At 50.4% G+C, this 16,842-nt stretch overlaps 1 protein-coding gene across 4 annotated transcripts in view; it reads right to left on the reverse strand.

Annotated features, from left to right (window-relative positions):
- Positions 1-1,358: 1,358 nt before the first annotated feature.
- Smoc1 (SPARC related modular calcium binding 1) overlaps positions 1,359-16,842 on the reverse strand; it is a 164,258-nt gene continuing 148,774 nt past the window's right edge. For 3 of the 4 annotated variants that reach the window (XM_052739426.1, XM_052739423.1, XM_052739424.1), the window contains exons 11-13: positions 8,191-8,435; positions 3,917-3,970; positions 1,359-3,429 (exon numbers count right to left, since the gene is read on the reverse strand). In XM_052739426.1, the coding sequence (XP_052595386.1) occupies positions 3,413-3,429; positions 3,917-3,970; positions 8,191-8,435 (316 nt within the window). In that variant the 3' untranslated portion in view covers positions 1,359-3,412. The remainder of the gene's footprint in view (positions 3,430-3,916; positions 3,971-8,190; positions 8,436-16,842) is intronic. The other variant, XM_052739425.1, reaches the window with a different exon arrangement.

Raw genomic sequence — 16,842 nt, forward strand, 5'->3', positions numbered from 1 at the left:
GCAGGGGGTGGGGTGAGCGTTCACCCTGCTGTCAAATGTAAGCTCAGACCCACCCCTTTCTACCCCAGGCTGGCTCTCTGCTGGAGGTCAGGTCAACTCCGAACCCTCCAGGAATTCCTGCATGGGAAGTGCTGGCCTCACTTGTCCGAAGCCTGTGGCAGTCCTCTGCATAATAGTGGCTTTTAGTAAAGCCCTTCACTGCTCAGAGTGAAAAGGAACTCCCACCGATGCAGCCCAGGCCCAAGTGGTACAGGAAGCAGAAGCTGCTCTGGTGCCCCCAGGAAGCAGTGAAGGAACCAGCAGTGCTCAGGGTCTGGAATCAGAAAATCTCAAGAGGACACCTACCCTACCTTTCCCAGGCCTTCTCATCACTTTACTCGTCCTAGACCTGAATCCACACTTAGGACCCGGACCAACCCTGCCTGAGTCACCGAGTTATGTTATTACCCATGACAGTGCACGTGACCCAGCAGACACAGCGTCTGGTATATAAGTATCCAGCAAACCAGCTATCCCCATTGCCCCGAAACTGAAATCTCATTTCTGAAACTGGAGAGGAACTGGATAGGGATACCAGATGATGAGGAGCTGTGAAACAAGGGCTCAGATCCTTTTCCAGGGAAGTCTAGCAGAAAAGGTTGGGGCAGGGGGGTTCAAAGGAAATTATCTTCTGTGTACCCACAGAGGACAAAGGTCCAAAAAGGAACCTGGAAAAGCTATCCAAGTTGGTAATTACAAAGGTTATTTTCAAGGACAGCCTTGCATGGGGAGAGAGGGAAAGTAAATAATGCCACTCATGGGAGACCAGGCATGTGGCCCCTAGCCTGGCCCTAGGCACATCATCAACCCCTATCCCAAAGCCTTACGGAGTTCACCAGCAGTCTCACATATGTGTGCCACACAGAACTGAGATCTGGGCTGCCCAAACCCCACTGAGCTTCAGCTTTCCACCTGAATTCCAGCCCAGGGTCCAGATCACAACCGACACAGCCACACTCACCAGACTGAAGCCACAGAACAAGCTTATCTGGGGTCCTGCCCCCAAAGCTCCGCCAGCTACATTCCAGTTGTGGTTTAAGGGAAAGACCCCAGAATGTGGATACTTTGGGGCATCTGCGAGGGTGAAGGTAAGGGGGAATTAAAGCATCCATGATGGCAGGCAAGGGCCAAGAGGACCAGTGGCATCTTCACGGGGAGTACACACCACCCCGAGGCCACTGTTCCCTGATGGCATCCCACTAACAGCAACCTAGATTTTGCAGGATCAGACTTGAGCACGTAGGCCAGAAACCAGGAAACCTTCTAGGAAATGGGGCTTTTCCTTCAGAAGGGGCCACCCCCAAAAAAGAGGCACCAGCTGCCAAAGTTTACTCATTTTTTATTTTTTATAAAACAAGCTACAAATACTTCCCCTTGCTCCCTCCCTCCCAAGGGAAACCCACACAGCACAGCCTGCACCCATCTGTGAGAGAAGATGGCTGGGCAGATTCCTGGCGGAGGTGGCTTCTCTGTGCACATGTTTCCTTCAGGCCGGGAAACGGGCCCCGAGTCTGCTGTGAGGGCCATCTGGCTCCAGCACACTGTGGGTTTTGTTTTGTTTTCTTTTTTTTTTTTTTTGGTCAAAGCTCCAAGAAAGGGTCACTGGTCATCACGGGACAACATGTGTGACTTTCTGCAGAATAGCAGGAACCTCGTGTCGCCAACACTTCAGCAAATCAAGTCCCGAGAAGGCTGTGCTCCCCACACCCAGGGAAGCATGTATGAGGCCAACGCCTTCCAGACCCAAGATAGAAGAGGGTCTACCGCCAGGCGGTGGTGGCGCACGCCTTTAATCCCAGCACTCGGGAGGCAGAGCCAGGCGGATCTCTGTGAGTTCGAGGCCAGCCTGGGCTACCGAGTGAGTTCCAGGAGAGGCGCAAAGCTACACAGAGAAACCCTGTCTCGAAAAACCAAAAAAAAAAAAAAAAAAAAAAAGAAGAGGGTCTACCAAGGTGGATGCGCTTCTGGGATACTGAGATGGAATACCAGACAAGGCCAGATTGCCAAGAACAAGCCATCGAAAGCACCAGCCCTGAGCTCCTGACCTCCCTCGCTGCCTCCACGGCTGGCAGTGGAGACAGCTGCTAAGTGTCACTTGCTGCTCTGACCGAAGGCCACCTGAATCAGTATGGCACCTAGACAGAAGGAGCTGCTTATCTGTCCTGAAGGCCGGATGGCCACTCTGCAATCCCAGTAACACCCTGTGCAAAAGCCTGGATTCCCCTGGAGCTGGATTATTAGTCCTGTTTCTCCTGGGGAAGCAGAAGTAAGGGACACCACATGAATTTTATTCCTAGAATTGGTCCACAGGTCTGGAAGTCCATGAGGAAAGTTGAAGGAATCAGAGGACCAACTCCAGTATTGGTCAACAGGGTGAGGATTGGGCTGAGAGATGGAGGGAGAGCACGGAAGTAAGACACAGTCTGACGCTGGTGTTGGGGGAGACGTGCCTGTGGAGCCTCTCCTGTGGGTTTGCAGAAGGGCTGGCGCAGGCCTGTCCTCTCCACCATCTCGTCGGATGCCAAACACCTGCTGAAGGAGAGCCCTGCTGGGTATCCCTTTCTCACATGCTTGGTGTATCCGCTCTGGTGTCCTACATGGGGCAGGTGCTAAACATGGGTGGAAATGTTTGAAGTAGCCCAAGCATAATTTGCTCAGGTATTTACCCTAGACTGCCAAGGGTATCTGAATAGTAGGAGTATGTGGGCCACTGGAGAATTTTGGAGTCCATGCTGGCCATCACATGAGCTGAGCTCCACTCATACCCAACCTATGGTCAAGTGACAGACGTTGACAGCTAATGACTTGGAGCAGTACACTCTTCCCACCAGAAGAGAGCTGATAGTGTCCACAGCACGAGCACAGGGCCGCCATCTACTCTCACACAGAGTCCATCTCCATTGAAACCCAGGTGAGCTAAGGATGCAGTCTGAGGAGGCTGGACTGTGAGTCCAGAGGAAAGAGAGGGCAGGGAGGAGACAAATAGTAACACCAATGCCTGTACAAAAGAACTATACAATTTACATATATATTTATATACAGTATATAAATCTCTTTCCTCTCGATCCCAATAGCAAACCCCCTCCCCAGTAACCTACAAGTTGTCAGTAGCAGATCCAAAAACTTAACAATACAAGAGAGAACAAACAGCTTTTCTTCCCTTTCCTGTTCCCGCTGCGGTATTAGATAACTGGTGTTTACAAATGAGACCAGAAACAAAACACACACACAAGAGTTATTAAAAGTGCAAACATGGCAGGCACCACTTATGTTACATGGGCTGTGGCTGGGCGTGGGCAGCGCTGAAGGTTAGGTGTCTGATGGCTGGTCCTGTCTCCTTGGACTCTCCACTGGCCCTTGGATTTTCTGCTCCTTAGACGAGGCGTCCAACTGGGAGGGAAAAGGAGAGTACAGAAAGAAAAGTGATATAAGCCAGAGGTTAGAGCCAGGTATATGAAGTGTTCAGCTACCTGAGTGAGTTTCAGCATGAGGACAGCCTTTGCACAAGGGATAGACTGGGTGGGGGTGGGGGTGGGGGACAGGCTGCCTAAGTGTTCTGATGTGCGCGTCAGCTCACAATATCTGGAGTTGGTTCGGAACTGCAAAAACCTTGATTCTGCCGGACAAGCACAGGATGAGGGTGTGTTCTAACTAGACCATACTACCTCAGCCTGGAGGAAATGACAGGAGCCTGTGACAGGTGGGGGTGACAGAATCCTTTCAGTGCTGGTACCATCCTCCTCTTATGCCCCCACCAGATGCCAAGTGTGGCCCTAAAGTGATCTGGCCAGCCAACGGCTTTGCTGCTGGGCTGCCACAGCATCAGCAGGGTGTCCACAGAAGAAAGGGGGGGAGGGCCGGAAAGAAGGCAACTTACTGAATGGGTTTGTGCCTGCTCGTTTTCCCTGGGGGAAGCTGCCAAGGCTACCACCTGCAACAAATAGGAACATATGACATGGGAGAAGCTTGGCCCAGAGAGCTGGCAGAGCTTGGGTCTGAGTCCCTGTCTCCTCTGCCTTCCGAAGGGACGGGAGTGGGAGGAAGCCGGAGTGGCATGGCTGTGCTTCCTGTTCTGTGGGCGCCTACTGCCGTGTGCGCTGCCTGGTTGCTGTCCACCAACTCCTTGAAACGGTCTCTTTTCTCTAGGGCAAACTAGGGTGTCTCTCTGGTTTCTTGCTACTACGCCTGCTGTCTCTGTCATTGTTTTTGCTGGAGCAACCTTTCTCTCTGTAGTCCAGGCTGACCTTGAACTCATACTGGCAGACACCAACAGAAGAAAGAATACACAGTTCTCCACTTTCCTTTTCCCACTGTGGTATTGGACCCCACTTGGGATGCCTCTTTGGAATTCCCTCAGCTCTTAGCTAAGAAGGGTTTTAGTGGCTATTGCCATAACTCTCTTGGTTCTGGTTCTCTGGGTCCTATAATATCAGAGGTGGGGGGGGGGACCTTAGCCCCTTCACTTGCCAATTCAGGCAACAAAGGCTCAGAGTGACTTACACGAGGTCCGAGACCCGAACTGTTAACACCCACTCCTGTGCACAGGCTGCCAAGCAGCCCAGCAAGCTGGCCATGGTGCTCCTTCGAGACCTGATCTCCCAAAGGAGGAACTTACCAGGAGCCGGGCCAGTTTCCTGTGTCTCTGAGGCCTCTGGACCTCACAGGATGGGACCAGAAGATAGAATTAGGATGACACCTATGCTGCTTCTACTCTGACTCCCATGCAGGATTGCCCCAAGGATCAGATGAATTCATGGAGGTTCGGGGGTTCAGCCCTGCTGAGCCCGAGCTTACCTATAGATCTATGACCCCACAGCTCAGCATCCCCCAACATTCGTAAGACCCAAGAGAGACAAAATAAGGGTAGACGTTGGTACATCCAAGTTTGCAGATGAGGTCACAAATCCAGAACAAGAAGAGAAACAGACCAAAGGCAGGCAGGTGGGGAAAAGCATCTCCAGGCTGCATGACCTCAGAGTTCATATTTACTCTGCTCCACTCGGCAGCTGCTGCCCTCAGTGGAAAACACAGAGATCTGTACACAGAGAGAGAAGGCCTAAGGCAGTTCTGGCCCTGCTTCATCAGTCGAGATCCAGAAAACAAAATGGAAAGCCGGGAGCACATCGCTGCACCTCAGCAGATTTCAATAAGAGGAATGAGGTGATCCCCATTTAAGGAGGCTAAGAAACCAGAACGGCCCAACATTCATGGGAGGAAACAAACCCAGCTCCGGCTATCGGTCGCTGGACCCATGCTCTGGACCCTCAGAGGGAGAAGAGAAACTTGAACCCAAGACAGCTGTGCTTCTGAGCCACCAAGACCCTAGTCCTCACACTGCTTGCTTTACAGGCTGGCGGCAATAATCCTGACAAATGTGCTTTGTAAGTTGGAAAAGACCAGTTAATAAAGAGGCCCAGGCCTCCAAATGTCAGCAGGCTCTACCATGCTGGGCAGGGGATTCAGGTCTCCAATGAGAAGGTAAAAGAAGCCGTGTTCATGTGGCATCTCTAAAATTCTGGTCCCTCAAACCCAAAACTACACTCCTCAAGTCCCACATCCTCTCCCCGCCCACCGTGGGCCCCCACCTGGCATGCAAACCCCTCTCAAGCCACCAGAGGGCACCACATAATACCAGATGACCTGTGCCTGGGCTCCCGCATGCCATCCAACCAAGTGGCTTTGTGCCCCCCAGAACAGAGGGAGGCCATGGGGTGGCCAGCAGCACCTCTGGTCCATGGGTAGATTCCTCTGCTACTGGTAGCTCCTGTGTGTTCACTGTGCATGCAGACTCTGCCCCACCCTTCACTGGGTCCTCCCTAGTGCTCCTCACTCCTCCCTAGTGCTCCTCACTCCTCCCTAGGCTTCCCCATCATCCTCCATTCTCCTGCTAGCACCATATGCCTGAAAACCGGCTTCCTCATCAGGGCCCTGGACCTCTGCTCATAGAGCCCCAAGGCCACATCTGTACCCCCACTGCCCTGGATTTCTCTCTGGCCATTCTCTTGACTGGCGCAGACAAGGCTGGCCTGCTCCCAAGAGACATTCTCTTCACTCAGGGGTCCTTTTCATGGAGGGCACAGAAGCTAGACTTCAAAGTCCTGTGGGTGAGCCAAGCATTGGCAACATGGCTGCCCCGTGAGTGCAAATCACTGCCCCTCTGCCTAGTCCAGACTGTTCTAACGCAGAGCAGCAGAAGCCACTGGGCTCTAAACTCCTAGCAGCAGCGTGTACTATGCTGTGTGGAGGAATGGAGCGGAGAGGGGAATCCCAATGTGCTCTCTGTGGGCTTTGCATCTACACAGCTCCCTGCCCCAACATGAACAGTAACCCTACACTCACCTCTTCCTCCTATCCCAATGTTCTACTTCACCCCACTCCATCACACACACACACACACACACACACACACACACACACACACACACAAATGAGAGAGAGAGAGAGAGAGAGAGAGAGAGAGAGAGAGAGAGAGAGTATAGTCATGCATACATATTTTAAGTAGGGAATAAAGGTCTGAAGAGATGTCTCAGCCCTTAAGAACACTTGCTGCTCTTGCAAGAGAATCCAGATTCAGCTCCCAGCATCTACATGGTGGCTCACAACTGTCTGTAATTCCAGTTCCAATGGGGTTCTCTTCTGGCTTCTGCAGGCACCAGGCATGTGCATACATGGAGGGAAATACTCATACACACAAAAAAAAATTAATAACTTTTAAAGACAGGCATAGACACACACACCTGTGTACGCACACAGCTAGAGATGCTCTTGGGCAGGTATCTATGCAGGCATGTTCACAGAGACACGCCAGAGAGATACATGCAAATTACAGATGCATGTAGACAGGTCACAATCATATGTGCAGACACAGGCACTCCAGCCACCTTTGAAGTGTGGGGGTGGGGGCGGGGGGTCAGGAAGATAGGTTAGGCAAGAAGCAGGAAGCACCCCAGGGGTCTCTGGGAAAAACTGTTCAGAACACTCAACTCTATAGTCTGCTTCTGGCTAAATTTGGGTTGGAGGAGCATCCAGATGAGCGGTGGTCCTTAAATCCTGCATCCCTGTCCACGGGTTCCTCTGGATGCTTTCTCCGAGTCCTGTGTATCAACTGGAACTGGCAGACACCTGGTGCCTGAAAAAGTTCCAGGGGGAGGCTCCCTAAGTTCTATGGACCAAGTCAACACACTGTACCTTCCCCTTGGCTTTCGGTGATGCAAGCATACTCCCAGCACAAAAGGGGACGCAGTGGGACAGGGTCAGGCCTCAACAATCCTCACTCAGGTCCAAGCGTCCCTGGGCAGACCTGGGATGAGCACTTGGCAGTCTCTTTCAAATATGGCCTTCCTAATCCAGTGGCTCCTCGCTACCTTTATGAAGCCTCCCGCTTGAGCGAAGAGTTCTCCAGCCTTACTTTGCCTACAGTTGCTATAGCCCAGTGACAGAGTTCCAGCCCATGAACTATGAGAAATTATGTGCAGATCACTCCTAAGACTGTCCCAGAGAATAACCTCACATGCCCAAGCTTACTCTATATGGATGGATGGGAATAAATCAGACCAACAGTGTAGCCCTAAATGCCCATTGATGAAGGCAGCAGGATCATTTTCAGTTTGATTCCTTGAGGTATGTAGAACAGTCCCTGTTCTATCTCCTACACATTCATACCACATGCAACACATGCACACACACACACACATACACACACACACACACACACACACACACACACACACACACACGCACGCACGCACGCACGCACGCACGCACATGCACATGCACACAGTCTGGAACTATGCTGCCCTACTCCATGGATAAGATAAACGATAAGCAATTTTTGCTAAGTTGATCAATGATGTGTGAGAGTCTATTCGTTACTTTCTGCAGTCTGGCCTGCCTGACAAATACATTCTCATAGTACTAATCACAGAGTATGTGAATAACTATTATGCCTCCTCAGTAGACGGTATAAGAATAGAAACCTTATCAGTAATTCTACAGCTGCAGCAGGCAGCTAGCCCTGAAGCACAGCCCACTCCCAGTAAACAGCTGGTGAATACATGGATGTCTAGGACCTCATGCCTCAGGACAGCTCTTGGTTCCTGTCCCTGGGTCAGGCAGGTATTAAGAGGCCAGGCACACAGGGGCAGAACTCACCTTCTTTACTAACACCCAGGCAGCCCTTCAGCTCAGGCAGTGAGATGACCTTGTCCTTGTTCAGGTCACAGTAGTCGGTGAAACGCCGGGCACATTTCTTGGGCTTGGCTTTCTTCTTGACGTAGCGCTTGAATGGCTTCATCTCCCGCTTGTTAATGTCGTCACTGTTGTTGCTATCCAGCTGACTGAAGTACCAGTGTGCCACCCGCTCCTCCAGGGTATGGCTGGGATCCGGCTCTGAGAACCTGGGCCGTGGACAGACAACCCCACCCCAGAGGTTAAGCATTTGTCCCTGCCAACTCATACTGAAGTTACAAATGTGTCTGTTGGGGAGTGAGGGTAGACCCTTGAAGCGAGATTTATTGCCTTCTTAAGAGACTGGGTGAGTTCTTATGGAAATAGGTTGGTTCTCACAAGAGTAGGCTGCTATGAAGCAGATACCCCTACCCCCAAATCTGCATGTACTTCTACTACTACTTTCCACCATGAGTTAGTTGAAGCTGTAAGAGGCCCTCACCAGAAACCAAATCGATGCTGGCATGCTCTTGGACTTCCAGAACCATGAACCAAAATAAACCTCTTTTCTTTATAAACTACCCAGCCCAGGGTATTTTGTTACAGCAACAGAGACCAAACCAAGATCATCTTCATGCTGGGCTGCCAGCCATCAGGTAGTAACAGCTTTTTCCTTAGGGGTCTATAAAGTGATCCTTATTTCATTGATCTGCCTCGTCCTCTGAAAAAAACAGGACATTTCTTGGGCAGATAGGCACTCAAGACAAAAGACGTAGATCTAGTCCCCCTGAGTAAACCATGTCTAGGATCTAAACTGTATTCTCTTGACCCCAGAGATCACTGTCAAACAGGATGCTTTCCTGAACTTGTATATGGGTACCAGCACTGAGTATTCATCACACCCAGTACCCGGCTCTGGAGATGTCAGCCTAGCCTCAAGCTGTTCCCTGTCTCAGAAGAGCAGAGCCCAAAATATGAAGACTGGCATATGGGGTGTGTGATGTCCCCATGACCTGTGGCTTTGTGCTTATGTGTGGAAGTCCAAGGTTCATGTCAGGAGTCATCCTTGATCAGTCCCTCACTGTATTCATTGAGGCAGAGTCTCTCCATTGATTGAAGGTGCATCTCCCCTACAAAGATGGTCTAGCTCTGTGTCCACCTTCGAGTGCTGGAATTATATTTCACTCTCAGCATTTACATCAATTATTGAGACCTGAACTCTATTCTCATGTTTGCTGCTTATACTTTGACGGCTGAGCCACCCCCTACTCCCACCACCCCTCCCCCGCCCCGCAACCCCAAACAGAGATTTTAAAGCAAGCAAATTCTAGACCTATTGGGATGAGTCTCTACAGTCTAACATTTCCACTCAGGAGGTCTGGGGCAGGCTTAGGAGATCATATGCTAACCAGAGCCCCAGCTAATTCTTAGAGAAACTAAAGTGACCAGAGACACACCATGGTGCCCAAATACATAGTGATGACCACATCTGGCACAGTCCATAACGATGGACCACAAAATGACAAGGCCAGCATCTATGTGTATAAGTACATGGAATGGTCTACCTATATGTCTCATTTACTACTTAATTATTTATGCATCATCTTTACTCAGAGAAGTCAGAGTAATACTAATATTTACAGTGTTGAAAGCCAGTGGTAGGTCGGTTGCAGAGGGGTTGGTTGGAGTTTCTGAACAGAAGAAGAAAAAAGACGCACAAGTATCCTGTTTCAGTTCCTGGGGCCTGACACTGACTATGAGCAAGGATCCATATTCAAATGCCTGGGTGACTTGCCCCTGGGGAGGGGATAAGGCTGAGGTTGAGATCCTATCCATTTCAAATGACTGGTGTGCAGGGTCTGCGACAGAGCCTTGATAGAGGAGTTCACTGGTAAGCAGGGATCCTAGACCAGGCCATCAGGACCTGCTGGCACACTCTGAAGACACACTTGGTTAAAAAAAAAAAATGTCCAGGGCACTTGCTAATATGACACCCCTCTCGGGTTTGCTTTATGTTCTAGAAAGGAGGCGACCCTTCTCACCCCTGCCCAAGCACAAGCTGGAAAACCCCATCTTGCTTCACAGTGACTCTTAAGGGACATGAAGTTCAAGCAAAAGAAGCTGCATTATGGAAAAATAAAAAAAAAAAAAGCCAGTCATCACTGTCCAGTCCATTCTTAATGAGGTGGCCTCAGTCTTGGGTAAATCCCCTGGCATCCTGGATTCTAAGAAGCATGTCAGTAGGGCCTCATCCTGACAGCTTCCACCCAGAGAGAACCTTAGGGAAGGTGTGACAGAGCCACACTGAGCTGTCACTGGCCTTTGACTCCTAGGGAAGCTGCTTAATCCGCCACGGAAACCAGGTGCAGGCGGTCTGAAGCAGCCTGGCATTCTTGGCAGTGTGTCACGCCCGTGTCCAAGTGTTTTTACTTTTCGTTTATCAGCCGCAGCGCCTGCTCTCATGGCTGCCCCTGCAGTACACACAGGGTGGGCAGGCTGAACCTCTGTAGGGATGCTCAGGGTGCAGGAAGGGGAGGCCCCAAGCTCTGGACGAGAAAGGAGCTCCGAAGGAAGGCTCTCTCGGGGGAGGCAGTCAGGGAGCTGTGAGAGCCCCAAGGCGAAGGCAGCTCTTCCTTTAACCTTTAGGCTTCGCATAGCGTAATGTCTACCTAAAGGCTGGAATAATAAAGTCTCGGTCCCTGAGACGGGAAGGGATGAGGTCATCCCACCCAGAGGCCCTGCCAGGGAAGGCTTTCTCCCTCCAACACATGTTCCTGGAGCACCCTCCTGTCCGCCTGTCTGTTCTCTGTGATCAGAGCTCTCCCTGCCTACCTTCAGGCTATTTCGCACCAAGAAGCAGCTCTGTTTTCCTTGCAAGCTCTGAGTTGGCCAGGGGGTGATTATCATCTGGGCCCATTCCTCTGCCCTCCTGGCTCTCCTCCATCCATCCCTCTTTGCTCTCTCATCAAGACCTACAGTACAGAGCAGCCCTGATTCCCCACTGCTAGCTTGCACTCCCTGTCCGATGCCAGCCCACAGCAGAATGCTGGGCTAAATGCAGGACACCATTTTTCAGAAGAGGCTTTCTGAGTTACTTCCAAGACCCCAACCCACAGCCTAGCCTGTAGGGACTAATCCCAGCTATCATGAGGCTCTACCTTTGAACTCCTCTATCTCCAGAAGTCCCCTTAAATAACAAAGCCTCGACTCTACCTCAAAGCTGGGGGATGGCAGGGCCATACTTGGGAACCCAACCCCTTTACCAGAACAAACTCCAAGAACTTTTATACTCTTGATCTATCATCAGTCCTGGGATAGCCAAACCAACTCTGAGCATGTACAAGAGAAGACACCAGAGACCTCTGTGAACCGAGCAGTTCTGAGATTCCCCCTGCAGGGGAGTGCTAGAGAGGGGTGAGCCAGAACATGAGATCTCCCCAGATTTTCCAGGAGCCTCTCAATCCATCTTTGCCAGAGTCCCTGACATCACAGACTCCTGACATTTATACCCTGACCTCAAAGTCACGCCCCACCGGTCCCTCCAGTTCTCACAACTCTCTGAAAATATCCTTTTACACTTTTTTTTACACTCATTCATTCGTGTGTGTGTGTGTGTGTGTGTGTGTGTGAGAGAGAGAGAGAGAGAGAGAGAGAGAGAGAGAGAGAGAGAGAGAGAGAGAGAGAATACATGTGTGCAGGTGCACATGCCACAGTATACACATGGAACTCTGCAGACAACCCAAGGGTGTCAATTCTCTCCTTCCACCCTGTAGATTCTCAGGATCTGACTCGGGTCATCCGTCTTGGTGGCTAGCCCCTTTCACTTAAAGAGCCATCTTGGTGGCTCTGTGGAGGCATCCTTTTACAAACGTCTGCAGCTGGGACCACAGCGTAGGCTAACACTGGCAAAAAAACTCAATCTTGCTTTCCCATGTGTGCCCGCATGCACACACACATATACCCCTACTGGGGGCTTGGGTTGTTCATCAGACTGGAGCTGGGACCCTATGCTGGAGGGGCCAATGGCTCCTTAAGATCAACTGCAGCCCGGGCGGTGGTGGTGCACACCTTTAATCCCAGCACTCGGGAGGCAGAGGCAGGCGGATCTCTGTGAGTCCGAGGCCAGCCTGAGCTACAGAGCGAGTTCCAGGAAAGGTACAAAGCTACACAGAGAAACCCTGTCTCGAAAAACAAAAAAAAACAAACAAACCAAAAGATCAACTGCATTTATTATGCCTATAAGGACCCCTTCATGGGCAAAGTTCTTCTAAAATGGATACCTGTGTGGGTAGGATGCCCAAGTTTCTTCAGATGTAGTGTGGAAAAGCTACACCCAAATGACCCTCATTCTAGACTCAGGATATAGTTGCTCAGTGACTCTGCCTTTGGACTATTTTAGTAACTTCTGCCTTCAGGGACAGGGAAACCCACTGGAGCCAGGTCCTTCCCTGAACAGACACACTCAGCCTTCTCCCAATATTAGGGTTGGTGAAGGCCATCCTTCTGCGGCACTTTCAGTTTTGATTCTGTGGCCTTGGCCCTGGCAGGTTTTGGCTGTAACACACAGTTGGAGAGCCAAGCCCGTTTACCACAACCTGCTTTGGCCAAGATCTGGAGCCCAGTTCTGCTGTCCTAAGCAGTTTTAGAGAAGGTAAGGAGGGCTGGCCAGGAGGTCTGAGCCAAGCCAAGCAGACCGACCGAGCCCCATCTGGAGCTGGGTCCAAGCTCCACCAGCTGTGCGGGTGGAGCTGGGAAACGCCAAGTCAGCCACATTCCAGACTCTTCCTTGCAAAGCCATCCACAGACAACCAACTTCACTGAGCCAGGAGGATGAGGCCACTCCACTGGCAGTCTCTCCTTAGGAGGCAGGTGAATGACTAGGAGACCCACACAGGCAAGGCTGGCCGGCTCCCCCTAGAGTGCCCTAGAGACTCACACCTAGGTAGATAGCCTTCCTTCGAGACTGACAGTCTAACGGATGGGTAGATGGCTGATCCAAGGGAGGCTGCTGCCTTCCAGAGCTCTGGTGGAGGGAGCCAAGGGCATAAGTTAATCATCCAGCAAGGGGCCAGTGAGGAAGGCTGTCACCTAAAGATTTGTAATGCCCCTGTGTGTGTACCAGTCACAGATGTTCCAACAGACACCCAACTCGACATTGTCTAATTTTAGATTTGGGCAGCACTGTTTTTGGCCACTCAGTCAGGCTAGGAGGCCAGAGAGGGAAGCTGGCACCTCCCTCCCTCCCTCTCCCTGCCTCTACCCAGTCTTGAGAATCTATTTATTTCATGCACAATGTTTCAGTAAATCCTCCCTCACTGCTGGGTTATGCTCCCAGCACCCTCCTGCTGTCGACTGTTCCCCTGGCCCCCTCTTAAATTTCCCTGTTTTTGCATCATAATGCCATCAGCATGGTCATTCAAAGGTGCTCTCAGCCACCATGGTCCCTGATGCCTCTGGTATGACTCGGTTGGCCCAACACAACCTGGGCTCTGTCCAGCTCTGCAGCCTCATCTCCTACTTGCACACACCACACCCCAGACCTAATCACACTGCTTCTGCCACTCTTCCCATTATGCCCCCGCTTGTTCCTCTCTCATTGCCCACATGTTCCTCTGCTGAGAAGCCCTCACTTCTGGTACCACTGGGTTGGCCCTCCCCCCCCCCCCCCCCCCCCCCCCCCCCCCCCCGTGTAAGTGAAAAGTCACCTGTATCATCAGCTCTCACATGTCCTCCCTGCCCTGAGTCCTGGAAGGTCTTATCAGCCTCTATGATCACACCGACTTTGTAATATAGTCTCCTGGGTATATACCTCTTCTCCATGCCAGAAGCATGCCCTTTTCTTCAGACATCCCCCAGAAACAAGCACAGAGCTTATACCAAGGGCAGGCTGAGAAGTGCAAAGCCATGTCTGACAAGTTGGAGGAGGGGATGATCGACTTTCTATGCTACCCCAAACAACCTCTCTCCCTTCTTCCCACAGTCTCCATGTGGGACTGTTTCCCACTGATGTCCCACTTTAATTGTCAAACCCTGAGGGAAGGGTTGGATATGGCTTCTTTACCCTCATGCCTGCAACCCCAGCTCTCAATTCCAAAGCCAAGTCCAACACCCAGGATCTCTGCATTTCCTGACTCTCTTCATTAGCCCTATTCCAGAACTGCTGCTCAATCTCCAGCAGCCCCATGCCCCCCTCCCCTCATTCCTCCATCCTGGAAGAGCGGCTGGCATCTGTCTATACAGCATCCTGAGTCCATCAGACCAGGGCAGAGTGCTGGAGGGCCCTGCTTACAAAACAATCACAATGATCTTCCATGTTGCATCCAGCCTTACATTTAGTGTTACCATGGTCGCTGGACTGTCAGATCTACCCCTCTGTCTACCATATCTACTATCCTTCCTGCTATGTATCCATCGGCACATGTTGAAAATCTACCATGGGATCTAAATTCTAGGAATACAGCAGGAAAAGACCTCTGAGAAGGTGGTCTGTCACCACACCAGACAGTCACCAGAAAGGGGGAATGACGTTCTGGACTGAAAGGGAAGCTGGTGTGAGGGTCCCAGGACAGCCAGCAGAACATGTGGAAGGACCAGTGACTGGAAACTACAAGAGCAAATGGCCAGCAGGACCTTCGTGAGGGCCATCCGAGTACAAATCAGGGCTTCTGCTTGATGTAATGGGGAGATCCAGGAGAGCCCAGGAAGGCTCGCAACCCTGGTACCTCCCCAAACAATGCTTCCCCACACCCTCCCCGTCTTCACTCCACTCTCTTGCCTGATTTCTAAACTATTTCCTGATCTGTCTTGTCTTCCTGTTGATTAAAAGTCCAGCCCTCGGGTAACACATATACCCAAAACAGTCCAAACCTCTCAACCCTATCAAAACCAAGCATGAACAAGCTAATAAAAGCTTAAAATGAAAACTGAGTTTTGGGAAGTGTCTTTTTTTAAAAACCTTCCCAACCCTAAATTATACCTAAAAGAGGAGTTATTTCTTTCAAGTCCTTCCCTCAGGATACATTGGTATGAAAGACATTATAAATTTCCTAGTTTTTAGTGCCTGTAAAAATCTCCTAACTTCCTAACAATCCTAACTTCCCTTGGTGGCAGGGCCTGTCTATGATCCCCTTCCTGTAGCCAAGACCGTGCAGTCCTGGGGTCAGTGGCTCCTGTGGAAGCCAGGGGAGGGGATGTCCCAACAGGGCTGAGGCAGAACTTGCAGCCAAGACCCCTGAGCTGGTGAGTGGGCCCACCCAGACCTAAGATTTCTGTGCCCATGCCTCCTACTTCATTTATGTTTTCTCTCCTTTTTCTAAACAACATAAAAACAGCAGTTCTCCCTTCTACATTCTAAGATCCCCAATGATGCCTGAAACTGCTGACAACTGAACTCCAAATGCACTGCTTTTCCCTACGGTCTGTACCTATGATCAATCTTAATTTATAAATGAAGAACATGTATACGTTAAGCAGCAGAAATAACTAATAATAAGATCATTATAACAAAACATCATCGTACTAAAAGTTATCATAAGCTTATAAATTGTTTTCTTTCCAGAATCTTCCAATTAGCTGTTTTGGTCTGCAGTTGGTTAGGAACAACTGAAATCGTGGAAAGGGAGACAGAGGACAGAAAGTCACTACTGCAATTCATGCCCAGGGTTTCATCAAACAGCTGCTGTTGAGCAAGCTCTGGGCCATTGCATGCTATAGGCGTGATAGTGAGCATTTGTAACACTCACCCCTTCCCTTCTTCCTGACAACCAGGCGCGTGGCCTCTATTTCAGATGCTGAGCTGCTGAGCACTGTGGGAAGCCTTGGAGCAACTCTCATCCACAGCCTGTCAGACCCTGTCTCCCTCTTTCTCAGATTTTGTGTTGTACTCCCTTAGAGGGAGGCCTGGCTGGCATGCCCCAGGTAAGAGGAAACAGAGCCATTATCAGAAGCCAGCCTTGAGCTCATGAGACCCTGAAGGGCACAGATTAGGCACCCAGACAAGTATTTTAAAGAAATAAGCCAGGTGGTGGTGGCGCACACCTTTAATTCCAGCACTCGGGAGGCAGAGGCAGGTGGATCTCTGTGAGTTCGAGGCCAGCCTGGTCTACAGAGTGAGATCTAGAGCAGAAACTAAAACTACACAGAGAAACCTTGTCTCAAAAAAAAAGAAAGAAAGAAATAGAGCTGGTGTACCCTGTCTTTTCCTTTCCTTTCTTCTAAAAATTTTGTCTATGTAAAAACCCAGAACATAATCTCTATGCTCCTGCCAGGATTATAAGAGCATGACACCGTACTGTGAACCATCAGGACGGCAACTTAACCAACAACTTAATCTTGACTGACTGAAATGTGAAACCTATTGACTAAAACGTCCCCATTTCTGCAAGTATGGTTGCAAACACCTGTGATTCCAGCACTCAGGAAGCAGAGGCAGGAGGATCACAGCAAGAACAAGGACATTCAGGGCTACATAGAAAGGCATTATTCAAAATGGATTAAAATGAATAAATAAATTAATAAACAAACAAGCCCTCCATTTCCCTCTCCTAATAGCCCTGACAAGCACATTTCTACACCCTGACGCTGCAGGTTTGATCCATGTAAGTGGAACCATGGCGATTTGTCCTTTGCGACAGGCTT

Source organism: Peromyscus californicus, unplaced genomic scaffold, assembly GCF_007827085.1.
Source record: "Peromyscus californicus insignis strain IS unplaced genomic scaffold, ASM782708v3 Scaffold_15__1_contigs__length_86483966, whole genome shotgun sequence".
Taxonomy (NCBI): Eukaryota; Metazoa; Chordata; class Mammalia; order Rodentia; family Cricetidae; genus Peromyscus; species Peromyscus californicus.